The sequence below is a fragment of the Moschus berezovskii genome, chromosome 2 (assembly GCF_049115385.1).
Source record: "Moschus berezovskii isolate FMDL1 chromosome 2, NW_MosBer_1.0, whole genome shotgun sequence".
Lineage (NCBI taxonomy): Eukaryota > Metazoa > Chordata > Mammalia > Artiodactyla > Moschidae > Moschus > Moschus berezovskii.
In genome coordinates this window covers 121,871,613-121,891,398 of record NC_142461.1, presented here as the reverse complement: position 1 = coordinate 121,891,398, position 19,786 = coordinate 121,871,613, and the positions used below count along the sequence as shown (strand labels likewise).

The 19,786-nt window shown below is 36.0% G+C and overlaps 1 protein-coding gene across 5 annotated transcripts in view; it reads left to right on the top strand.

The window, feature by feature from the left end:
• The window catches only part of ZNF385B (zinc finger protein 385B), a 372,939-nt gene that overhangs the window by 277,299 nt on the left and 75,854 nt on the right, over nucleotides 1-19,786 (top strand). For 4 of the 5 annotated variants that reach the window (XM_055398885.2, XM_055398890.2, XM_055398888.2 and 1 more), the window contains 2 exons: nucleotides 13,060-13,098; nucleotides 17,539-17,649. In XM_055398885.2, coding sequence (XP_055254860.1) covers nucleotides 13,060-13,098; nucleotides 17,539-17,649 — 150 coding nt within the window. The remainder of the gene's footprint in view (nucleotides 1-13,059; nucleotides 13,099-17,538; nucleotides 17,650-19,786) is intronic. The other variant, XM_055398886.2, reaches the window with a different exon arrangement.

Genomic DNA, 19,786 nt, shown 5'->3' with positions numbered 1-19,786 from the left:
CCTGTGGTAATGTAGGAGAGCTTAATAAATATAAAATGTGGCAGAATATTATTGTACAAAATATTGCTTCCAGCCCAGAAACAGTATTTCTAAATCAGTTGCTCTATAAATAATAATTGATGGTGGTGTTCCTTGAGAAACCTTTATGAAAAGCTTCTGAGCCCATCAATAGCACAGACTATTTTTTTCTTCTTCTTCTCTCTAGATTCCTATATTCAGAATTAGATCTCAGATCTCTTTGGGGAAGGGAAAAACATGTTTTGGAATATTCTAATTCCTTTATTTTTATAGTGGCTTTTGAGGGTGCTAGAGATGAATTGGAGTGCTATTTAGCAGTCTGCGAAGTTTCAACATCTTTGCAGAGATCAGTAGGGATCTTGGAAAAATACTTTTTTTCACAGATTTAGCTGTCAATTTAAGCTTTCTTACCTTCCTTTTTACGTTCTGATGCTTGAGACAATGTGAAAGAACATAAATTATGTGAATAATACCTTATTTTCATGGAATTCTAGTATCAGAGGGCTTTAGTATATTTTAAAGACATTCTACAATGAAATTTTTTTTAACACATCTATGTTTAAAATAGGCTGCATGTGTCTTTGTGGTAGCCTTTTTGCAGAGCAGAAGGTTGTAGAATATAATCTAGTCCTCTCATTTCTTTCGATAGACATCTCTGCCAGTGAAAAGAGGGCAGTAAAAACCATCAGACAGGCAAGAGCTGGTTCTCCACCCTACAGTATCCTGTGAATTTAAATGTGTGTATTTCTCACAGGTTGCTCGTGTGGGGTATATTATTTAAAGTATCCAATAAATCCTCGTGGCTCCTAACATCAGGCTTTGCAGTATGTTCTATTCAGAAGATGGATTTGTCTTGTCAGTCTCATACTTGTTTTCTCTTATTAGGGACAGTTTCTAGAGCCAAGTGAAGATCTGAGAGGTAAAGCAGAAAATATATGTGTTCTCTCTCACAGGCTTGTGATTTACAAATAATTAGATATATACAGAAATTCTCCAACAATTCAAAACTTGTATCTGGGTCTAATTTCTTTGTTTTCCTTATGTAGACATCAAATTTCCATAATATGTAAAAGGGCTAATTGTCATGATAATCAAATCCACAAAATTTCCATTTCCAAAGTGAGCTGAAGCTATTAGATGCTAAAATGATTACTAACAGCCATTATCACATGATACACACTTAAGTTTCAACTTTGACATACTTACCTTCTAAAGGAGACAGTGGCATTCATTCATTTAGTGAGTCAGTCAGCATTTATACCCCACTTCCTCCCCCAGACCACTTGGAACATCCCCTCTGATCTGAGAAATAAGGCTGCTTGATATGTTCCAGAGTGAGTCTTCTAACAGTCCTGCCTGGCCTTGGAGTCTGCTTTGTGCCACCCTGGGAAGCAGGAACCAGAGTGGAGGGGAGGAAAAGGAAGAGCGGTCTATTTCATTACATAGGGAAGGAGCACTTGACAAGAGTCAGACCACCACAATGGACTTGTTTTCTTTGATCTTGAAAAAAGTAACTTGGTTCTACTTTTCCTCAATCTAAAACGAGGGGTGATTAATACCTTCCTAGTCTATATCATGACATCATGAAAATTTGAGTTATTATATTTATGGAGTGTTGAGGATATGACTGACGATTTAGAAAATTTCTGGAATTTAGTGAATGTGAAAAAACTGAAACAATATAACATACCACCATCCTATTTTCAGTAATTTAAAATACCCATCAATTTCAAATGAGATGTTTATGAGTTGATTCCCAAACAGAAAATCTGTATTCTTATAAATAATATAAATATTTTTATTAATATTTCTATCTCTTTGATCTCATCTTCTTAACCAGTTACCTTAAATAATTCAAGATGTGTTTATCCCTGGGGCTAGAATTGTGCATTAGAGCAATCCTAACTAAGGTCGATGCTAAGAATATGGCTAAGACCTCATTTGTGAATTTTCAATTTACACAGCTTGAAGAAGTCATATCTGGCACTAAGCAGGTGCTCAATTTACATTAGCTTGAGTGATATAAAAGTAGTGCATACCTAAAGACCAGGATCACCTGACTGCCTGAAAACAATGAAGAGGAATAATGAATTTTGAGCAGTGCTGGGGAGAAGGTATATTGAGTGGAGGTTGGGAATAACCACAACTAGTTGGTTGGATTCCTTTTTTCTCCATTTACCTTCAATAATATTTAGATTTTAAAGGCCGTGTATAAAGATATTTTGAGCCCAAAAGCTTTGCACCTGTGACACATGGTCATTGACACCAAAGACACAAAGATGTTTTCTGTTATATTTTCAAACTACTATTGACTTCCAAATATAGAACCTTTATTCTCACATCATTTATTAGTCAAATTGATATTAGTTAAAATGGAAATCAAAAATATTTTAAACTCAAAATAGTCCAATGTTCATTTATCCCTCTTATATTAATAAAGGAAGTATATTCTAAAAATTATTTGGATCTTTGACAGTTACAGAACTCTCTTCACCCTGCTGCCTTCTTTTTTAATTTAATTTGCCAATTTAATTTGAATTAATTTGCCAGTCATATGAGAAAAACCCATGCAACCTTTGCAGTAATACCTAATTATAAATTCAGTGTGACATCTACCTGTAAACTCGATGCTTCCTCAAAAATGACTAGTAGGTTTATACTCTATTCCCAAATATTATATAGCCCTTAAAGATATGTACATATGTATGAAAACTGTTTTTTCTTAGAATATAAACTTTAGCCTAAATAAAACTTTAAAAATATACAAGCCAAGATATTCTAGCTCCATAGCTGTCAGGAATAGCAGATAAATGTATCAATCTGTAGACTTCCGGGACAGGAGGGGAGGGATTAAAACAGATACATTTTAAATCAGTTCCTTCATACAAGAACTTTCTAGAAACAAGAGCCTGTGGCACATAGCTCATCACTCCTTGTGCAATCAGACCCTCTATTGTCTTCTGAGAGAGCTTCCACTTTACAAGCGCGGCCCCTTTAATGGAAGAGTAGCCTCTGAAGAAGAATTGTTACACCCATACGTGGAGTTCTTCGAAGCTACACTTTCTGGGGAACCATCATTTTGGTTACAAGCAAGAGTAATATCAGAATTTCCTGGGAATCAGTCATCACAGGAAATTATCAGCAATTCATAGACTTTCCTTTTTGCATTTGCTTCGGCCTCAAGGGTAATCACAAAAGATTATAGTCTCCATTTCGGCTTCCATATCGCTGAAATATTCTTCTCTGCTGAGAACAATTGATTTCCAGAGGCCAGCTTTTAACCCCAGCTTCAGGAGGCCACTCGGACTGCAATGGTTTGATAACCGCCAACAGCTGTTACTGTGATATGGTTCTGATGTGAGGCAGAGATTCAGTGATTCCTGACTAATTATAAGAATCCTTTTAAATAAAGTGACACATCAACTTCTCATGCTATTGGATATTGTTATTTTTTTCCATTTTAGTAAGTGTTAGAAGTTGAGGGAAACAGAAGAGTAAATAAAAGTTTTCAAATGAGTGTTGTGAAGATTTTGAAGCCAGCATCCTGAGAGACCGAATTTCATAATGGAAAACAGAATAATTCAGAAATGTTTCTGAAAGTCTTCAGAGATAGATTAAAAATACCAGTGATTTTTGCTTCATGATATTAAGACTCTTCATGAACATTACTAAGGGATAAAAGCAGTTATCTATCACCTCAGAGAGCAGAGGAAGGCACTTTATTCAAATTCTTTATTTTAGTTTGCAAGTATGTTATATTTTGTATTATATAAATGCAGAGTTGAATCAAAAATGTTTTTTTTTTGCTGAGAAGAGTTAATATGTATATACATATCCTTACATACAAAAAGGTAATAGCAAGATGACTATATAATATATAGTAGTTTTTATGTCACCCACCCACAAAACCACTCAGGGACCACTTTCCTAACTAAAGTCCTAAAATGTTGAGTGTGGCAGGTAAGCCTGCATGAAGAAGAAGGACCGGTAGAATCAACATTGGTATAGCCGTGACATCCTTGGAAGGGAATGGGAGAAGGGAACAGATAATATGCAAGATGCCCAGCTAAAGCTGATTTACAGGTAAACAACAAAGCATTTTTAATATAAGAATATTCTATGTAATATTTGGCACATCATTTATATTTTTAAAAAAGGACTTTTATTTCAAACATGGTAACCAGTGCAAGAGATCTGGGTTCTGGTCTTAGCTGTAGAGGTTCAAGCAAGTTACTAGAATTCTCCAAATCTTTTCTCATTTCAAGTGAGAAAGTTGGACCAAAATAATACTAGTGAGACTGGGACCTGACCTATATGCTTTAACCAGACCTGTTTTCAATGTTTTATTATACTGAGTTTCCAGTTAAGATTCCGTTTGGGGGTAGAGTTGGGGGAAGGTTCTGAAACTCAAAGAAAATTAAAAGTTTGAAAGATGCTCCCTGACATTTTACAGCTATACTGTGAGATGGACATGGGACAGCCCACAATGATGCTTAGGATTGGAACGTTCCAGATACACTGCCTTGCATTGAGCCTTGCAGTCCTCACCTGTCAGGTTCCTTCTGAGTGCAAGAGTAAGGAGTGTGTTGTCCTCTATTTGGGGGGAAAAACGCTTCATTTCCACTTTCTTTACAGAATGAAGAATACATTCAAACAGGTCCAGACTCCCGATTTTGCGATTCTTCCAGCCTGGGGGGGTTTTCTTTTCATCTGAAGCCTTTCTAATTTGTGTCACGGGCCTATTTTGCCTCAGTGTCAGGATGTTCCTGATTAGTTACTGAACATCCTTTCAAGCTTGGCTTTGACAGAAGGGTTTTGAAAGGATGTCAGTCAGTGCATTTGGCTCTTGAGGAGGGATATTGGTTTTTAAATCAAGAAAGCTGATTACCTCACCGGTCACTGAGAAAGGCCTGTGACACTTTTTTAGCCCATTTACCAGAAAAATAGGCAACTGTATCACTATTGCTTAGATTCAGAGACTTAGCACCAATAATTTTTAAAAATTGCATTTATAATCATCAGCAAGTACTGTTTGGTTATTTGTATGCCTTTTTTTCCTAATAATAAAAAGTTCTGTTTTTTTGCGTTTTTTTAAGTTCTATTTTAAAAAAAAGTTTACTCATCTAATGTTTGAATAGAAGCGTCAGCACCTGGGCATGTATGTGTCCATGCAATGAGGTTTGAGTAAACCTTCAATTAAATCTCATACCCATTGCAGATGTAAATTGAAAGTCTTATTTGTTAAACTGAACTTTTTGAAATACTCTTTGAAGCGGCTTCTTAAATTACCCAGCAGCATAACTGCAGCTTTGCTGCAACTCTCTGATCCCTAGCAGTGTGGAAAATCACCAGGCATGTGGAGCCAGCCAGGAAAATGGAACATTTTACATTTGCGCTGACCATATGATTGCATACAAGGATCTACTGTCAGAGTTAGACATTCAGCTTCAGTAAGGTGCACAGGTCTAATCTTAGAGCATCTCCCATTAACAAAATAACTACTGTCTGAAAAAGAACTCAAAATTTATTCCTTCAACCTAGAACCATTTAAAAATCATCCACCAGAGTGTTAAGCTGGGTTACCACTAAAGAGAGGGAGATGGGGAAACCACCCATTCCTTTCCTTTTAGCTTTTTTGCTTGCACCATTTGGAAACTCCAAAGTTCTAAAAGTGTTAACAATGTAAAACATTGTTTTCTTATAATATCTTCACAAAAAAAACTGTTAGAGTTTAGCCAAAATATGTGTTGTTGTTCAATCACTCAGTTGTGTCCGACTCTGCGACCCCATGAACTGCAGTACATCAGGCTTCTCTGCCCTTCACCATCTCCTGGAGCTTGCTCAAACTCATGTCCATTGAGTCAGTGATGCCATCCAACCATCTCATCGTTTGTCATCCCCTTCTCCTCCTGCCTTCAATCTTGTCCAGCATCAGGGTCTTTCCAAGGTTCTTTCCATCAGGTGGACAAAGTATTGGAGCTTCAGCTTCAGCATCAGTCTTTCCAATGAATATTCAGGACTGATTTCCTTTAGGATGGACTGGTTTGATCTCCTTGCTGTGAGAGACTCTCAAGAGTCTTCTCCAACACCACAACTCGAAAGCATAAATTCTTTGGCATTCAACTTTCTTTATGGTCCAACTCTCACATCCATACATAACTACTGGAAAAACCATAGCTTTGACTCAGTGGACCTTTGTTGGCAAAGTAGCGTCTCTGTTTTTGAATATGCTGTCTAGGTTTGACATAGCTTTTCTTCCAAGGAGCAAGCATCTTTTAATTTCATGGGTGCAGTTACCATCCACAGTGATTAGGAGTAACTCGTGGTCATTTTGTTATTCACTAGAAAGTACCAGGCCAGTCACACTGTACAAGAAACCCACTAGGAAGGTCTCCAGGTGAGATGCATCTATCACTTAGCCCTCATCCTTAGAGAACTTTTGAAAGCAGATCACTGTGGTTTCCCTTTCTCTTTGAGGGTATGATGACAGTGGTGGCTCCAACTATTGTCTTGGGACTTGGGAGCTGAAGAAAATTCTATGTGGAGATCTCACAGATGGCTGTGAAAGCCAAAGAGCATGCGCTTTGCAGTTTTCACCAGTTGTATGATTCTGAATTCTGTATGAACTTCCCTAAATCATGGGATAATGTCCTTATCCTTACATATTTAGTATGATTTTACATGTGAAATTATCAGAATGACAGTTGTATCAAGGCAGTGAAGGTGTATTTAGGAATTATCCATGGTAAAATTGTGTTTCTTTCTCATTCTCCTGTTTTATTTTTTTCATAGTAAAACACTCTGAAAGTACCTTATTTATAACTTCAGAAATACTTGTTCCCCTCACTATCTGAAAGCAGAGAATTACTATAAAATCGTCCCTAAGTTGAAATGTTGTAAAGTGAAGAAGAAGCAGTTTCCTTAGGACACATCTTGTTAATGGATGCCCAAGATAAATCCAGATAAAGCACAGAAGCCCAGACACGAGTCAAAGCTATGGCGGCTGGACGCGGAGATGCTGAGTGTAGTTCCTGCGGAAGGAGCTTACTGGTGCTGCTGTCGCTGCTTCAGATGCCCACTGCCTCTCTGTATAAAGTTAATGCTTTATAGAAGCATTTCAAAAGAAATGCTAAACACTATTTTCAAATTTCAGCTTTTATCATAAAAGCAAAAATCCTGTTGGGATTTCTTTCAGTTAGTGAAAACAGGTACTAATACAGGTCTTTCTTAAAACCAAGTGGTGCAAAGCAAATTTTCAAAAGCAGGGAGTTACCTGTATAGACCTCCCCAACTAGAATGTTGTATTTTTGAAGGCTTGTTCTCTACTGTATGTCCAGCTCCCAAAACAGTGCATGATGGTCATTTAATAAACTGTTGTTAAATGAATCAATTTTCAAGAAAATACAGTGTGTGTGCAAACTAAAAATTATCCATTTATAAAAGTGTGATGTGTTGGAAAGGAGCAAACATTCCCAAAGACAGAACTGTCTAGGCTGATATGAAACACTTAATCTCTGAAAATGTTGCATTTTTTGTTATCAGGGTGCTCTAGAAAGAGGATATTATTTTATGGCAGAAATATACATCTCTAACATTCTATATATGTTTTTTTTTAATTCTTCTAGAAATGAAACCAAGGTGGAATTTCTCAAAAACAAACAAAAAAAACCTCTCTAAAATGCAGTTTAGTTTCCTTTCAAAATAGATTCCAGGGTGTTTTTTCCTTACCCTAGCCATCCTTTTTGTCATGGAATGTTGTTGTTCAGTCACTCAGTCGTGACCGACTCTTTGCGACCCCATGAACTACAGCATGTCAGGCTTTTCTGTCCTTTACTATCTCCCTGAGTTGCTCAAACTCATGTCCATTGAGTCAGTGATGCCATCCAACCGTCATCTTTTGCGCCTCCTTCTCCTCTTGCCCTCAATCTTTCCCAGCATCAGGGTCTTTTCTAATGAGTCAACTCTTCGCATCAGGTGGCTAAAGTATTGGAGCTTCAGCTTCAGCATCAGTCCTTCTAATGAATATTCAGGACTGATTTCCTTTAGGATTGACTGGTTTGATCTCTTTACTGTCTAAGGCACTCTCAAGAGTCTTCTCCAGAACCACAGTTCAAAAGCAAACTGTGTTATGGAATAGATAATTCTTATTTGATGAATTCCAGAGCTTTTCAAAGAGGGCCTAACAATATGGAATTTAAGTGAAAGATGACAGACTTTCTAAATTCATTTTAAGGGAAAAAAAGAAAAGAAAGAAAAGGAAAAAAATTGTATTCTGATCTATACTCTGGTTGCTTCCAGTCGCTGGACTGGCTCCACTTAAGCTTTCTACAAGGAATGTTGACCACCACTAGGGAGGCTCTGGAAAGGGCCTGGGTTCCCACTTAATTTCTGCAGCTATCAAAATACTGCTAATTGTCAACCAGTCTCAAAATATGCAAAGGTCTACAACATTTTGATAAAATAGTAGTCGTGGTACTAGTAGTCGTAGTAATAGCTTTAGTGGGTCTGAGACTTAGATCAGTGTGACCTATTATTTTCTTAAGTGTGTTATTTTAGCCTTTACACCAATTCTGGTTGACTTTCTGGTGGAGTAATGGTATCCCTGTGGTAAAAGGCACAGCTGATTTTGTTTGCCAGTCACAGTGTGTGGTTTTAGCAAAGAGCTAAATATGGCACTTGGTTGAATCAACAGTCTGGGAAGAGTGTGGTGTGTCATTTGTCTTCCTTTCAATGACATGATGGCATTCAGGTGGACCCCTGTCAGGATGCTCTGGGTAGGAGAAGCAGTGACAGGATGGCAAGTCTCAACTTTTACACATTCCAGATGCAAAAATGCAGGTCTCACAGCATGCTGTTCCAGGGTAACGTTCCATGTGGCTTATTTTTATTGAGACTTCTGATTTGAAATCCAAAGCAGTACTGAGTTGTGCAGTTGAAATAAGGCTGCCAATGATATGTGTTTATATTTCCTGATCTTTGAGAAAAGGAATTTGTCTCACAATAGTTGTGTCTCCTTTGTTTCTATTTAAGTTTTTAAGGATTTGAAACAAGTAAAACAGTAATAATAAAGGCATATAGTCAGAGTATTTAAAGATAAAAGGCAAAACCTTTTTTGTAGTAACCTCATAGAAATAAAGTACTCTTCAGTGACATAAGCTATCACTTTTAGAAGTGTCAGTTCCTGAATATTTGAAGTTCTAATGAGATCCTGTTGTCTCATTCTTTTCCATAAATCCAATAATGGAAAAGGAAAGGATGAAAAATAGTCATTCTTTTTGTACTCCTGTAATTTGACAATATTGCGATTAAAAAACTGATCTTTTGCCAAACTTCTGGAAAGCCGTAAGTCACAAGGGTTTAGTAGCTGAGGTCTGCTTTGCAGTAAATCAAGGACAGGTACAAATGATGACCATCACCTGCTATGTGTAATCTCTAAGTATTTCTGGAACTTTTTTTTTTCTGTATGCAAGTCCAACAGTTACAATGGGGAACGAGAACAGGGCAGCCCCAATTTTTATTTATGGATTTCCTGAAGTAGCCCAAGAAGAAATGGGCTTGTCCTTCAGTTCAGTTCAGTTCAGTTCAGTCGCTCAGTCGTGTCCGACTCTCCGCGACCCCATGAATCACAGCACGCCAGGCCTCCCTGTCCATCACCAACTCCCAGAGTATACTCAAACTCATGTCCACAGAGTCGGTGATGCCATCCAGCCATCTCATTCTCCGTCGTCCCCTTCTCCTCCCGCCCCCAACCTTTCCCAGCATCAGAGTCTTTTCCAGTGAGTCAACTTGTCGCATGAGGTGGCCAAAGTATTGCAGCTTCAGCTTTAGCATCAGTCCCTTCAATGAACATCCAGGATTGATCTCCTCTAGAATGGACTGGTTGGATCTCCTTGCAGTATAAGGGACTCTCAAGAGTCTTCTCCAACACCACAGTTCAAAAGCATCGATTCTTCGGCGATCAGCCTTCTTCACAGTCCAACTCTCACATCCATACATGACCACGGGAAAAACCATAGCCTTGACTAGACGGACCTTGGTTGGCAAAGTAATGTCTCTGCTTTTTAATATACTATCATGGTTGGTCATAACTTTCCTTCCAAGGAGCAAGCGTCTTTTAATTTCATGGCTGCAATCAGCATCTTAGAAGGGCATATATTGGTCAGAAAGGAAAAAGCTGAGACTCACTTCTCCAGAAAACTTACTTAAACCCCAAGCAGGCCTTCTATGTAGCTTGACTGGGCAGCTGCCCTTCAGGCTGCAGGAAATTCTAGAAACACTCCTCCTTTCTTTGCAAATCTTACCTCCTACACAATGCTACACACGATATCCATAACCCTGCTTGGTGGTCCATTGGCGGGGAAGAGTGGGGGAAGAGACTCCTGCCTGAGTTTGAATCCCGACTTCAAACCTACAAACTCAAGGGTGACCAGTTATTAAGCTTTTCAAAGCTTCAGATTCCTCATTTGTAAAAGTAGGGTAACAGTGGTGTCTGTCTCACATGACAGTGGTGACTGCACGAGATAATCCCTTACGAGAGTTCCTGGCACATGCTAAGAGTTCTGTAAATCTAAGCTGCTCTTATTAAGATGTTTATTATTATGATTACAGCTTAAAGCATTAGTCATGCAGTTGTGTCCGACTCTTTGTGACCTCATGGACTGAAGCCCGCCAGGCTGCTCTATCCATGGGATTCTCCAGGCAAGAATATTGAAGTGGGCTGCCATTCCCTTCTCCAGGATTACAGCTTAGAGAAAAAAATTAAAAGGCAAAAAATGAGGAGTATAAACACATTGATGTCACTGTTAAAGGAGGATCCTGGATGCTTAAATTGTGAGAAAATCAGAAAAGGGGAAAAAAGTTCAAAGTAAGGGTGGGGCAAGAGGGCGCAGACCTTCATGGACCTTCTCTTGCCTCACTGATTTGCTTAATCATCACCCTTTTTCATTTTTACAATGTCCTTTCTTGTGTTTGACTCATCCTACCCCATCTAATTTGGGACAACATCTGGAACATATTAGACCTCCAGAAATGTTTGTTGAATGACTGATCTTTAACTTTTTAACCTGACTTCTGCTCCTGTTTAGTAGAAAAGCTAGTACTGCCTGCTACCAGGCTTTTTCTAATGAAAGTTCTTGACTTATAATTCTTACTTTACTAATAATTGCTAGCTATGGCTATATTATTTTCTATGTCACTTGTTTCACTGAGCCTGTGATATAATGCTGAACTGACAGTTCCATATGAGATCAGTAATTGTAATAATGTGTCTCTGGGTATGGGAAAAAGCAACAAGAGGAAATATTTTCCTGGACCAGGAGGCTAGTAAGACAGTGGTTCAGAGACTTTTGCTACTTGCAAGGCCTGATCCAATTTTAGCACACTGAGTGGCCCATCACTTCCCTAGACCTGGGAATGAGGCTTCCCAGCACCGTGGGACACAATGGCCATGAAATGGTGTCACATGGTCAGATATGTGGCTATGAAGGGACCCTGCTGACTGGAAGTTGGTACTTGCCAGTTGCCTCTACAAAGATTACATCATGACCATTGCAAGCTGCTGACCTTCAACACCCCCTGAAAGAAGTTCAGGGTGAAAATCAGGAATGAGGCCCTCTGTGCTCTGAAAAAAAAAAAAAAAAAATGGCAGAACAGGCCTTCAGATAGTTAGATCTTTTCAGAAAAAGATTTTATGAGTTCCAATTCTTGCATCTTCTCCTACCTAGAAAAACACTGATGTCATTAATGGTGAAATCTGCTTTGGCTATTAAAAAAAAATTTTTTTTTTTTTTTACAATTAAAAGTCAAAACAGAGTAGCTATGGTTCAGACATCCTGGGAAATAACTATTTCCTAGATATCCTGAAAAATGATATTATGTGATTTCAGATTAGACGCTGTGACCTAATGTAGAACTTAATGCTCCTGTAATGCATTTTTGCTTCTGTACTTTGCTTGCTGCTTGTAAAACCAAAGTTACTCCATTTTAAAATAAGGTTGTTTTTAAGTAAAGATTCCTAAAATTGTTTTTGAAAAAATAAAAAAAATAAGTGGTTACCAAATGCTTCATAGAATGTCAGTTAAAGCAGATAGCTACGTTTAAGATGAAATGTCTTCATCTTCAAGAATAGCATGGGTACCCAGCCACATATGAGAAACCCTGGTATAATTCCTGAGCAGTCTTTTTTGCTATTTAATTAAGTATAGCTTGGTTTACTCCCCTACCTAGCCCCACGTGATGGCCAGTGAAGTCATTGTAAGATTCATTGTGAGTTCATACAATTTGAACTTCATCCCCTTGACAATTATTGAGATAGGTGAAAGGTTTGTAATTTTATTTTATTTGCCTAAAATTCCACCCAGGAAAATTATCTCAAATGTAAATGTCATCTAGTACTAAGTTATTTGTTCATGTCTTCCCTACCCTGGATTCTCTGCCCTCCCCTAGACTTCATCCTGCCTTTAGTGAAGTGCTGTGGTGTGTTTTTTTTCCCCTTGGCTAGGTTTTATTTGCAACTGCATGTGTTTTTATATGATTGCTTACACTGTGTGGATATAAATTACTTTTTGGAATAATAGTGAAAGTAATGATCTTTTAAAAAAGAACTCATACAGATTTGTAGTTCCATAAATGTTGTGAATACCCCCAAAGATACCTGTTTATTCTTATTTTGATATTGAAAATATAATAGATGGTGTGATAAGACTAGCTTCATGACTTCCTTTTGTAAGTACTGTAATAAAATGGTTAATTTGTCCATACATACCCTCCAATTATCTCCTCAATTCCTGGCAACAGCCACAGACCCATCTTTCATTTTTATTGCCTACCAGTTAATTGCACTAATAGGTTTTGCTTTTCATTTCTGCATGACTTTCATTAGAAAAAGTGGCAAGTGCTAACTCTTGCTGCTTTTTAGTTAGTACATATTTCAGACTTTTTAATCAGAGATGAGCAAAGCAATGGATTTTTTTAAAATTTCATGTGAATATGCTTGCTGGCCTCAAAATTCCAGATGACTACTTCTGACTTTTACTCTTTTAGAAAAGAAGAGGCTTATTTGGGACCAATAAATTCTGCCAGGTAAGGAATATTGGTAGCTAGAGCTATGTGGTAGTTCATTGTTTTTCTTTCTCTAGAAAAGCTCTTTTTAGTACTGTTTACCAGTGAATCAATCTTCTCAATTCACAGACAGGTTTCTTGTGCAATGTGAACTAACATGAGCTAATTTAATGAGTATTTAACAAGGCATTTGCTCATTTAAAAGTGTTGTAAACATTTTAATAAAGATGTTTGAAAACGTTTGTGCATTTTTAATAATCAGATGTGTATGAAATCCAATTGAATCTTTAAAAATAAGAGTTTGTTGTATAATTGCAGTACCTTAAATAATTTTCCTGAGTACTCTACATATGAAATGATTACGATATAGATATATAGTATTGACTATACTAAACTGAATCATTTTCATTTATCACATTTTATGATTTATGAGAATGTTTTTATTCAGCCTGATTGTTTTATTCATCTTGAAAATTGGTGATTGAATAAAAGACTTGCCATTGATTTAGTTATACATATCTTTTTATGAAATATGAAATATCTCTGGTGGCTAAGCCAGTTAAGAATCCACCTGCAATGTGGGAGATCTGGGTTCTATCCTGGGTAGAGAAGATTCCCTGGAGGAGGGCATGGCAACCCACTCCAGTATTCTTGCCTGGATAATCCCCATGGATTGAGGAGCCTGGCAGCATATAGTCCATGGGGTCACAAAGAGTTGGATATGTCTGGGACTAAGGACAAATCATTATGGTTAGAGAGAAATGAATTTGCATTAGGGGAGTAAAACATTTAAGTTGATATAAATTAACATTATGGTTATTATTTTATATAAATGTGTGTGTGTGTGTGTGTTTGTGGTAACTTTTTATTTTTTTGACTGCATAAATATATATTTTATTTTAATTAGAGGATAATTGATTTACAAGGTTATGTTGATTTCTGCTGTACAAAAACATGAATCAACTATAAGTATACATATATCCCCTCCCTCTTGAGCCTCCCTCCCCTCTGATCCCACCCCTCTAGGTCATCACAGAGCTCTGAGCTGAGCTCCTTGTGTGACAACTTTTTTTTTTTTAGGGACTTGATCATGATTTTATTTTTTAAATTTTTTTTAAATTTTAATTGGAGGCTAATTACTTTACAATATTGTATTGGTTTTGCCATACATTTATCTAAATTTTAAAGTATTTTAGGAATACTACAAGAAAAAATTCAGGATTTTACTACTCTATACTTTTAAAAAAAGAGAAAGATGTAAAAGCCTTTTCTATGTTGTTGCTAAGTCTGGATCCTGCTGAAATGACCCAGATATTTGTAGTTACTGTGTGCTAAGTCACTTCAGTTGTGTCTGACTCTTTGCAACCCCATGGACTATAGCCCGCCACGCTCCTCTCTGTCGGATTTTCCAGGCAAGAATTCTGGAGTGGGTTGTGATTTCCTTCTCCAGGGGATCTTCTCTACTCAGGGATCAAACCTGCATCTCTTATGTCTCCTGCATTGGCAGACGGATTCTTTACTACTAGCACAACCTGGGTAGCCCTTCAGATGGCAAGTACTGAAAATATCAGATAGGCCGTGTATGTTTCAAAATATCGGATGAATTGGCAAGTTTCTTTCTTATACTGTTTAAAGTCTTCTTTAAACTAAATTATGTCCTCTTAAGTGACATATGAATAAGAAATATAATTATAGAATTATATGATAAACAGGGGAAAAGAAACAAGATTGAGACAGGAAAAAAAAAAAAAGTGGACCTTTTCTTGAAATACCTGTAACAAAATACAGAATCAAGTGGAAAACAGAGAAAATTTGTTCCAAGTGAGAAATATGAAAAGATAAAATTTTCATGTGATTAGCAGTTAAGCCATTCAAAGGATGAAAAGAAAGCCAGAGTTAATGACAGATGCAAAGGAATAAAGTAAAAGGACTGTTTTATGAGGATAAGTAGGATTATATGTATAGAGAAGTTGATTCTAAGAATTTCTTGAAGGAACCTCTTTAGTTTGCTTCTCATGAAGCAAATGGGTGGGAACTCACCTGCCTTTATATGGGGGTGCTTAGCCACAACTCACCTTTCAGGAAGAGAGCACTCGGCCTTGGAAACATAAACAGTATTTTCAGCTGCTGCTGCTAAGTCGCTTCAGTCGTGTCCGACTCTGTGTGACCCCATAGATGACAGCCCACCAGCCTCCCCCGTCCCTGGGATTCTCCAGGCAAGAACACTAGGGTATAAATATGAGATTTGAGTAGAATTGCATTTGCATTAGGAGTTACTTGAAAAATTATGTAGGCAGCTAACAGTTTCAAATATTGAAAGGGAATGTTTATATCCAAGGTTGTATTGGAACTCTCAACAGATATCCTGGTTTACTAAAAATTTGGAACTAGGTTTTTGTAGATGTATCGTTTGTCTATGTTTCTATATTGAAGTATGGGAACCACTAGGATGTGCAGATTTATTTTAGATGATGGAAGTTTTAATTTTTAAATTTCAATATATTTTTTGAAGTGAAACTATGATTTTATAAGTATCATTGCTGCATTCTTAAAAAGTCTATTTTAATATGATTTAAAGAAAAGTGTTAGAATAATAATAATAATATATATATATATAATAGTATAGGCCTATTACAAAAATGATGAAAGTACAGAAAATGTGTTTAGGAAATATTCATATTGTTTTAGTCTAGATAGTTCACCTGTCACTAGATGTATTTTTTAGAAATTTAGAATAGAAAATATCTCAATAAAATGCTCTTATTTTTTTAGCTTTGCAAAATAGTGCAAAGTTTTCCATCCTGCCAATGAAGTTTGGCTGTTTTATTTTTAAGCCTGTCTGAACTATTTTGCCATCTCTAGTAACAATCAGAAAGTTACAGGTTCATGTTTTGCAAATTTGTGAGACAAGTATTTACACTGTGAGTATACTAACGAAGTGGACTAGGGTTTAATTTTCTGATATTTTGAGATTTTTGCCCATAGAGGTTTTTTTTAAATTCTTGTTAAATGAATTTTAATACAATCAGCTACAACGTTGAGGAAAACAAATCCCCAAATTTTCCAGTAATGATATTTTATATTAAATAGTTAAATGTAATACTCTTAACAGTTTTTTTTTTCCTCTTTCACTTTTTAAGTTATCATAAATAAAATTGACTTTTGGAGAATGCCCACAGTCCTGTAAATTTCCATACATGTATAAGTTTGTGTAACCATCACTTCAGTCAAGGTATAAAATAATTCTTTTACTCCAAAAAACTCTCTTTGAATTTCTAAGTGTTCCAAACCATGTAACTTGTCTTTATAGTAGGAATACATTGTCCTAAACTTGTAGCAAAAAAAAAAAAAAAACTACTTTGCTGTACTGTTCAATAAATCTGTGCTCCACTCTCCTTTGTAATGAATTTAAGTTCTTCTAATTGCTAATTGTACACTTGGTTGATTTATGGTCCTCATCAGGGATAGCATTCATTTTTCCCTTCTATCAAACATTTTCAACTAATCCAGTCCTAAGCTCTAACCTCTGGAGATTTCCTAGACGATGGCATCAGTAGATCTGTCTTTGTTCACGTTACAGCTGTTGATAAGTTATGCTTTGTTCGTCATCCACGTTGTTTTTTGAACTGCCAGTTGTCTGACGTTAATGCTGGATTATTCTCTGGAGTACACAGGAGAATCACTGCTGCATTTCTTTTTATAGGCCTGCAGACAGTGTTCTTTCTTTTTCCAAGTATTTTCATGACTTTTTGCCTTGCTTTTTCTACGCTATCATTGGATATTTCTCTATGTATGGTACATGCAAACCAAAGAGAGGAAAGTCACAGGCTGTAAGTCAGAACTTTACTTGAATATTTAAACAAGGGTTGCATCTTAACCATTCTGTTATGGACATTTGAGTAGCAAGAATTTCCGGTGAAATGAATATCTAGAGTTCATAAGCAATAATAAATTATTTAAAAATAAAGATCAACATGTGTCTAACTGTACTGTAATATAAGTCTATCATTTGTGACTTTGCCACAGATAGAAAATTAAGAGATTTAAATATATCTGTAATAGTCATCACTGAGCTCATTCAGACCCTCTTCAGTATCATTACCTCACACAGAGAAAACATTAACAAGTTAATTTTAACCCTGATGTTTGGGTCTTAAGTTTTCTTGATCTATGAATCTTTTAAGGTTTTTCAAGGTTTCTTATATAGATATAAGATATCTTGAAATGTTGTGATTCTCCTGTGATTTTTCTGTGTGTGTTTTTATTTGAAAAGGTTTTTTTTTTATTTTTGCTTTTAATTCTTGGAAATAAGTATATTACTAATAAATGAGATTCTTTATGATCCTTGTTTGGGAACTAAAAGTTAAAAACCTCAAGGAATAATACAGCTACTTTTACTTGTACACACTATTGTCTGTCCTTTGAAGCTATAAATTGACTGTTCTGTCATTTGCTCCTCAGATGGATCCTGTGCAAAAAGCAGTCATTAACCACACATTTGGAGTGTCCATTCCCCCAAAGAAGAAACAAGTTATTTCTTGTAATGTCTGTCAGCTTCGCTTTAACTCGGATGTGAGTATCACCTTTTCATTGCTCTCTGTAGTCTGTCAGCTTGGAGTCTGATTGTTCTGAACGTGTACATCTCTTCATATTACATATTCTCTTGAAGCACATTTATTGTAGGCTATTGGTGGCCCATTATTTCAGTGTGCAAGATTTTAAAGGGATTCAGATTCAACATTAGAAACTTGAACCACAGAGTGGCTAATAACAAAAATCAAGGATTTCTCTATGTAACCAGTCTCATTTGTATCATTTTATACTTAATTCTACCAGTTATATTTACTTTTCAGAAATACTTGAATAGCAGAAACTATTTTTTAAAAGTTTAAAATGCAATGAAAATATGAAAAAATGCAATGAATGTTGAGGAAAACCATTGTTATTATTCTTGATAGCAAGTATCACATTTAAGTGTATGTGCCAAATCATATTAAACACCTGAAAGAATAGTTTATATTTTCCCAGAAGATAGAAATACAGGGAAAGCTTTGTAAATTATCTTATCTGGTAAGCATAACCATCTGGTTTAAAAAAATGATAATAAGAAAAGGATACACATTAATATTTTTGATAGTCAATTTTAGGATGTAGAAGTAAAATAACAGTATCACAATAAATAATATTAGAATGTTTATAATATTCAATTATCAAGTAAAGCCAATGACCAATGCAAATCTGAATCTGGCAACTGATTATTATATGTGGTATTTCCCAAGATATTTTACCATCAAAGTCATTTTGCAAAGAGTATGTTATAAGATTCATGAGTTTCAGAAATACTAAAATGGTAAATACTTTTCTTTGTGTATACCAGTAGATGCTATTTTCATAATTCTATTTGGGAAACATAATGAAAATTATAGTCATTGGAAAAGAGGAGATATGCTTATAATGACTTATAAAAGTATATTTAATGCAATTTCAACCAATCCAATGAATTTTTTTGGCACCTGATAAAATCTTCCTCAAATTCCATATTCAAGAATGAAAATGTTCCCAAATAAATTGAGAGATATATAGTACCAATTCACTAGAAATCTCGGTATTATTAAGATGTCATTTCTTCCCCAATTGATCCATACACCTAACACAACTTCGATAAAAATCCTAGAAGGCGTTTTTTGTAGAAAATACCAAGACATTTCTTAAATGTAATAGAAAAGCCCTATGATAGTCAAAATGTTTTTTAGGAAAGAGGAAAAGACTCTGATGCTGGAAAAGGTTGGGGGCGGAAGGAGAAGGGGACGACAGAGAGTGAGATGGCTGGATGGCATCACCGACTCTGTGGACATGAGTTTGAGTGAACTCCGGGAGTTGGTGATGGACACGGAGGCCTGGTGTGCTGTGATTCATGGGGTCGCAAAGAGTCGGACACGACTGAGCGACTGAACTGAACTGAACTGAACTGAAAGCTTGAGTACTTATACTTTTTGATTTTAATACTTACTATAAAACCTATAGTAATCAAGATCATATTATTGGTGAAAGAGTAGTAGACACATTGATCAATAGAACAAAATAGACCCACACCTGTACAGTTAGTTGATCTTCAACAAAGTTGCAAAGATATTTCAATGGAGAAAGGTCAGTCTTTGCAACAAATAGTGCAATTGGATATCTACATGTAATTTTTTTAAAAAGAACCTTGAGTGCTATTTCCCACAAAATACAAAATTAATTCAAATAGATCATATGCATAACTATAAACTTAAAACTATAAAACTTCTAGAAAAAAACATGAGAAAATTTATGTGACCTTGAGTTGGACAAAGATTTCTTTGTCTAAAAAAATATGAAATAAAAAATGTGAATTATAAAGATGCTCATTATTGGACTTCAAAATTAAAACTGTCTCCTCTTCAAATGATACTATTAAACTGTTAAGAAATTGAAAAGAAAAACTACAGATTGAGAGACAATATTTGTAAGACACATGCCTTGTATGCAGAATATTTAAATAACTTACAATTCAAGAATAAATAATAAATGGGCAAAAGATTTAAATAAGTACTTTACCATGACAGATAAATATGCAAAACAATTCTCAACATCATTAGCTGTTAAGGAAGCAAACCACAATCAGATACCACTATACCCATTAAAATGATAAAAATTAAACCAATTGATATTACCAAATGCAAAAATG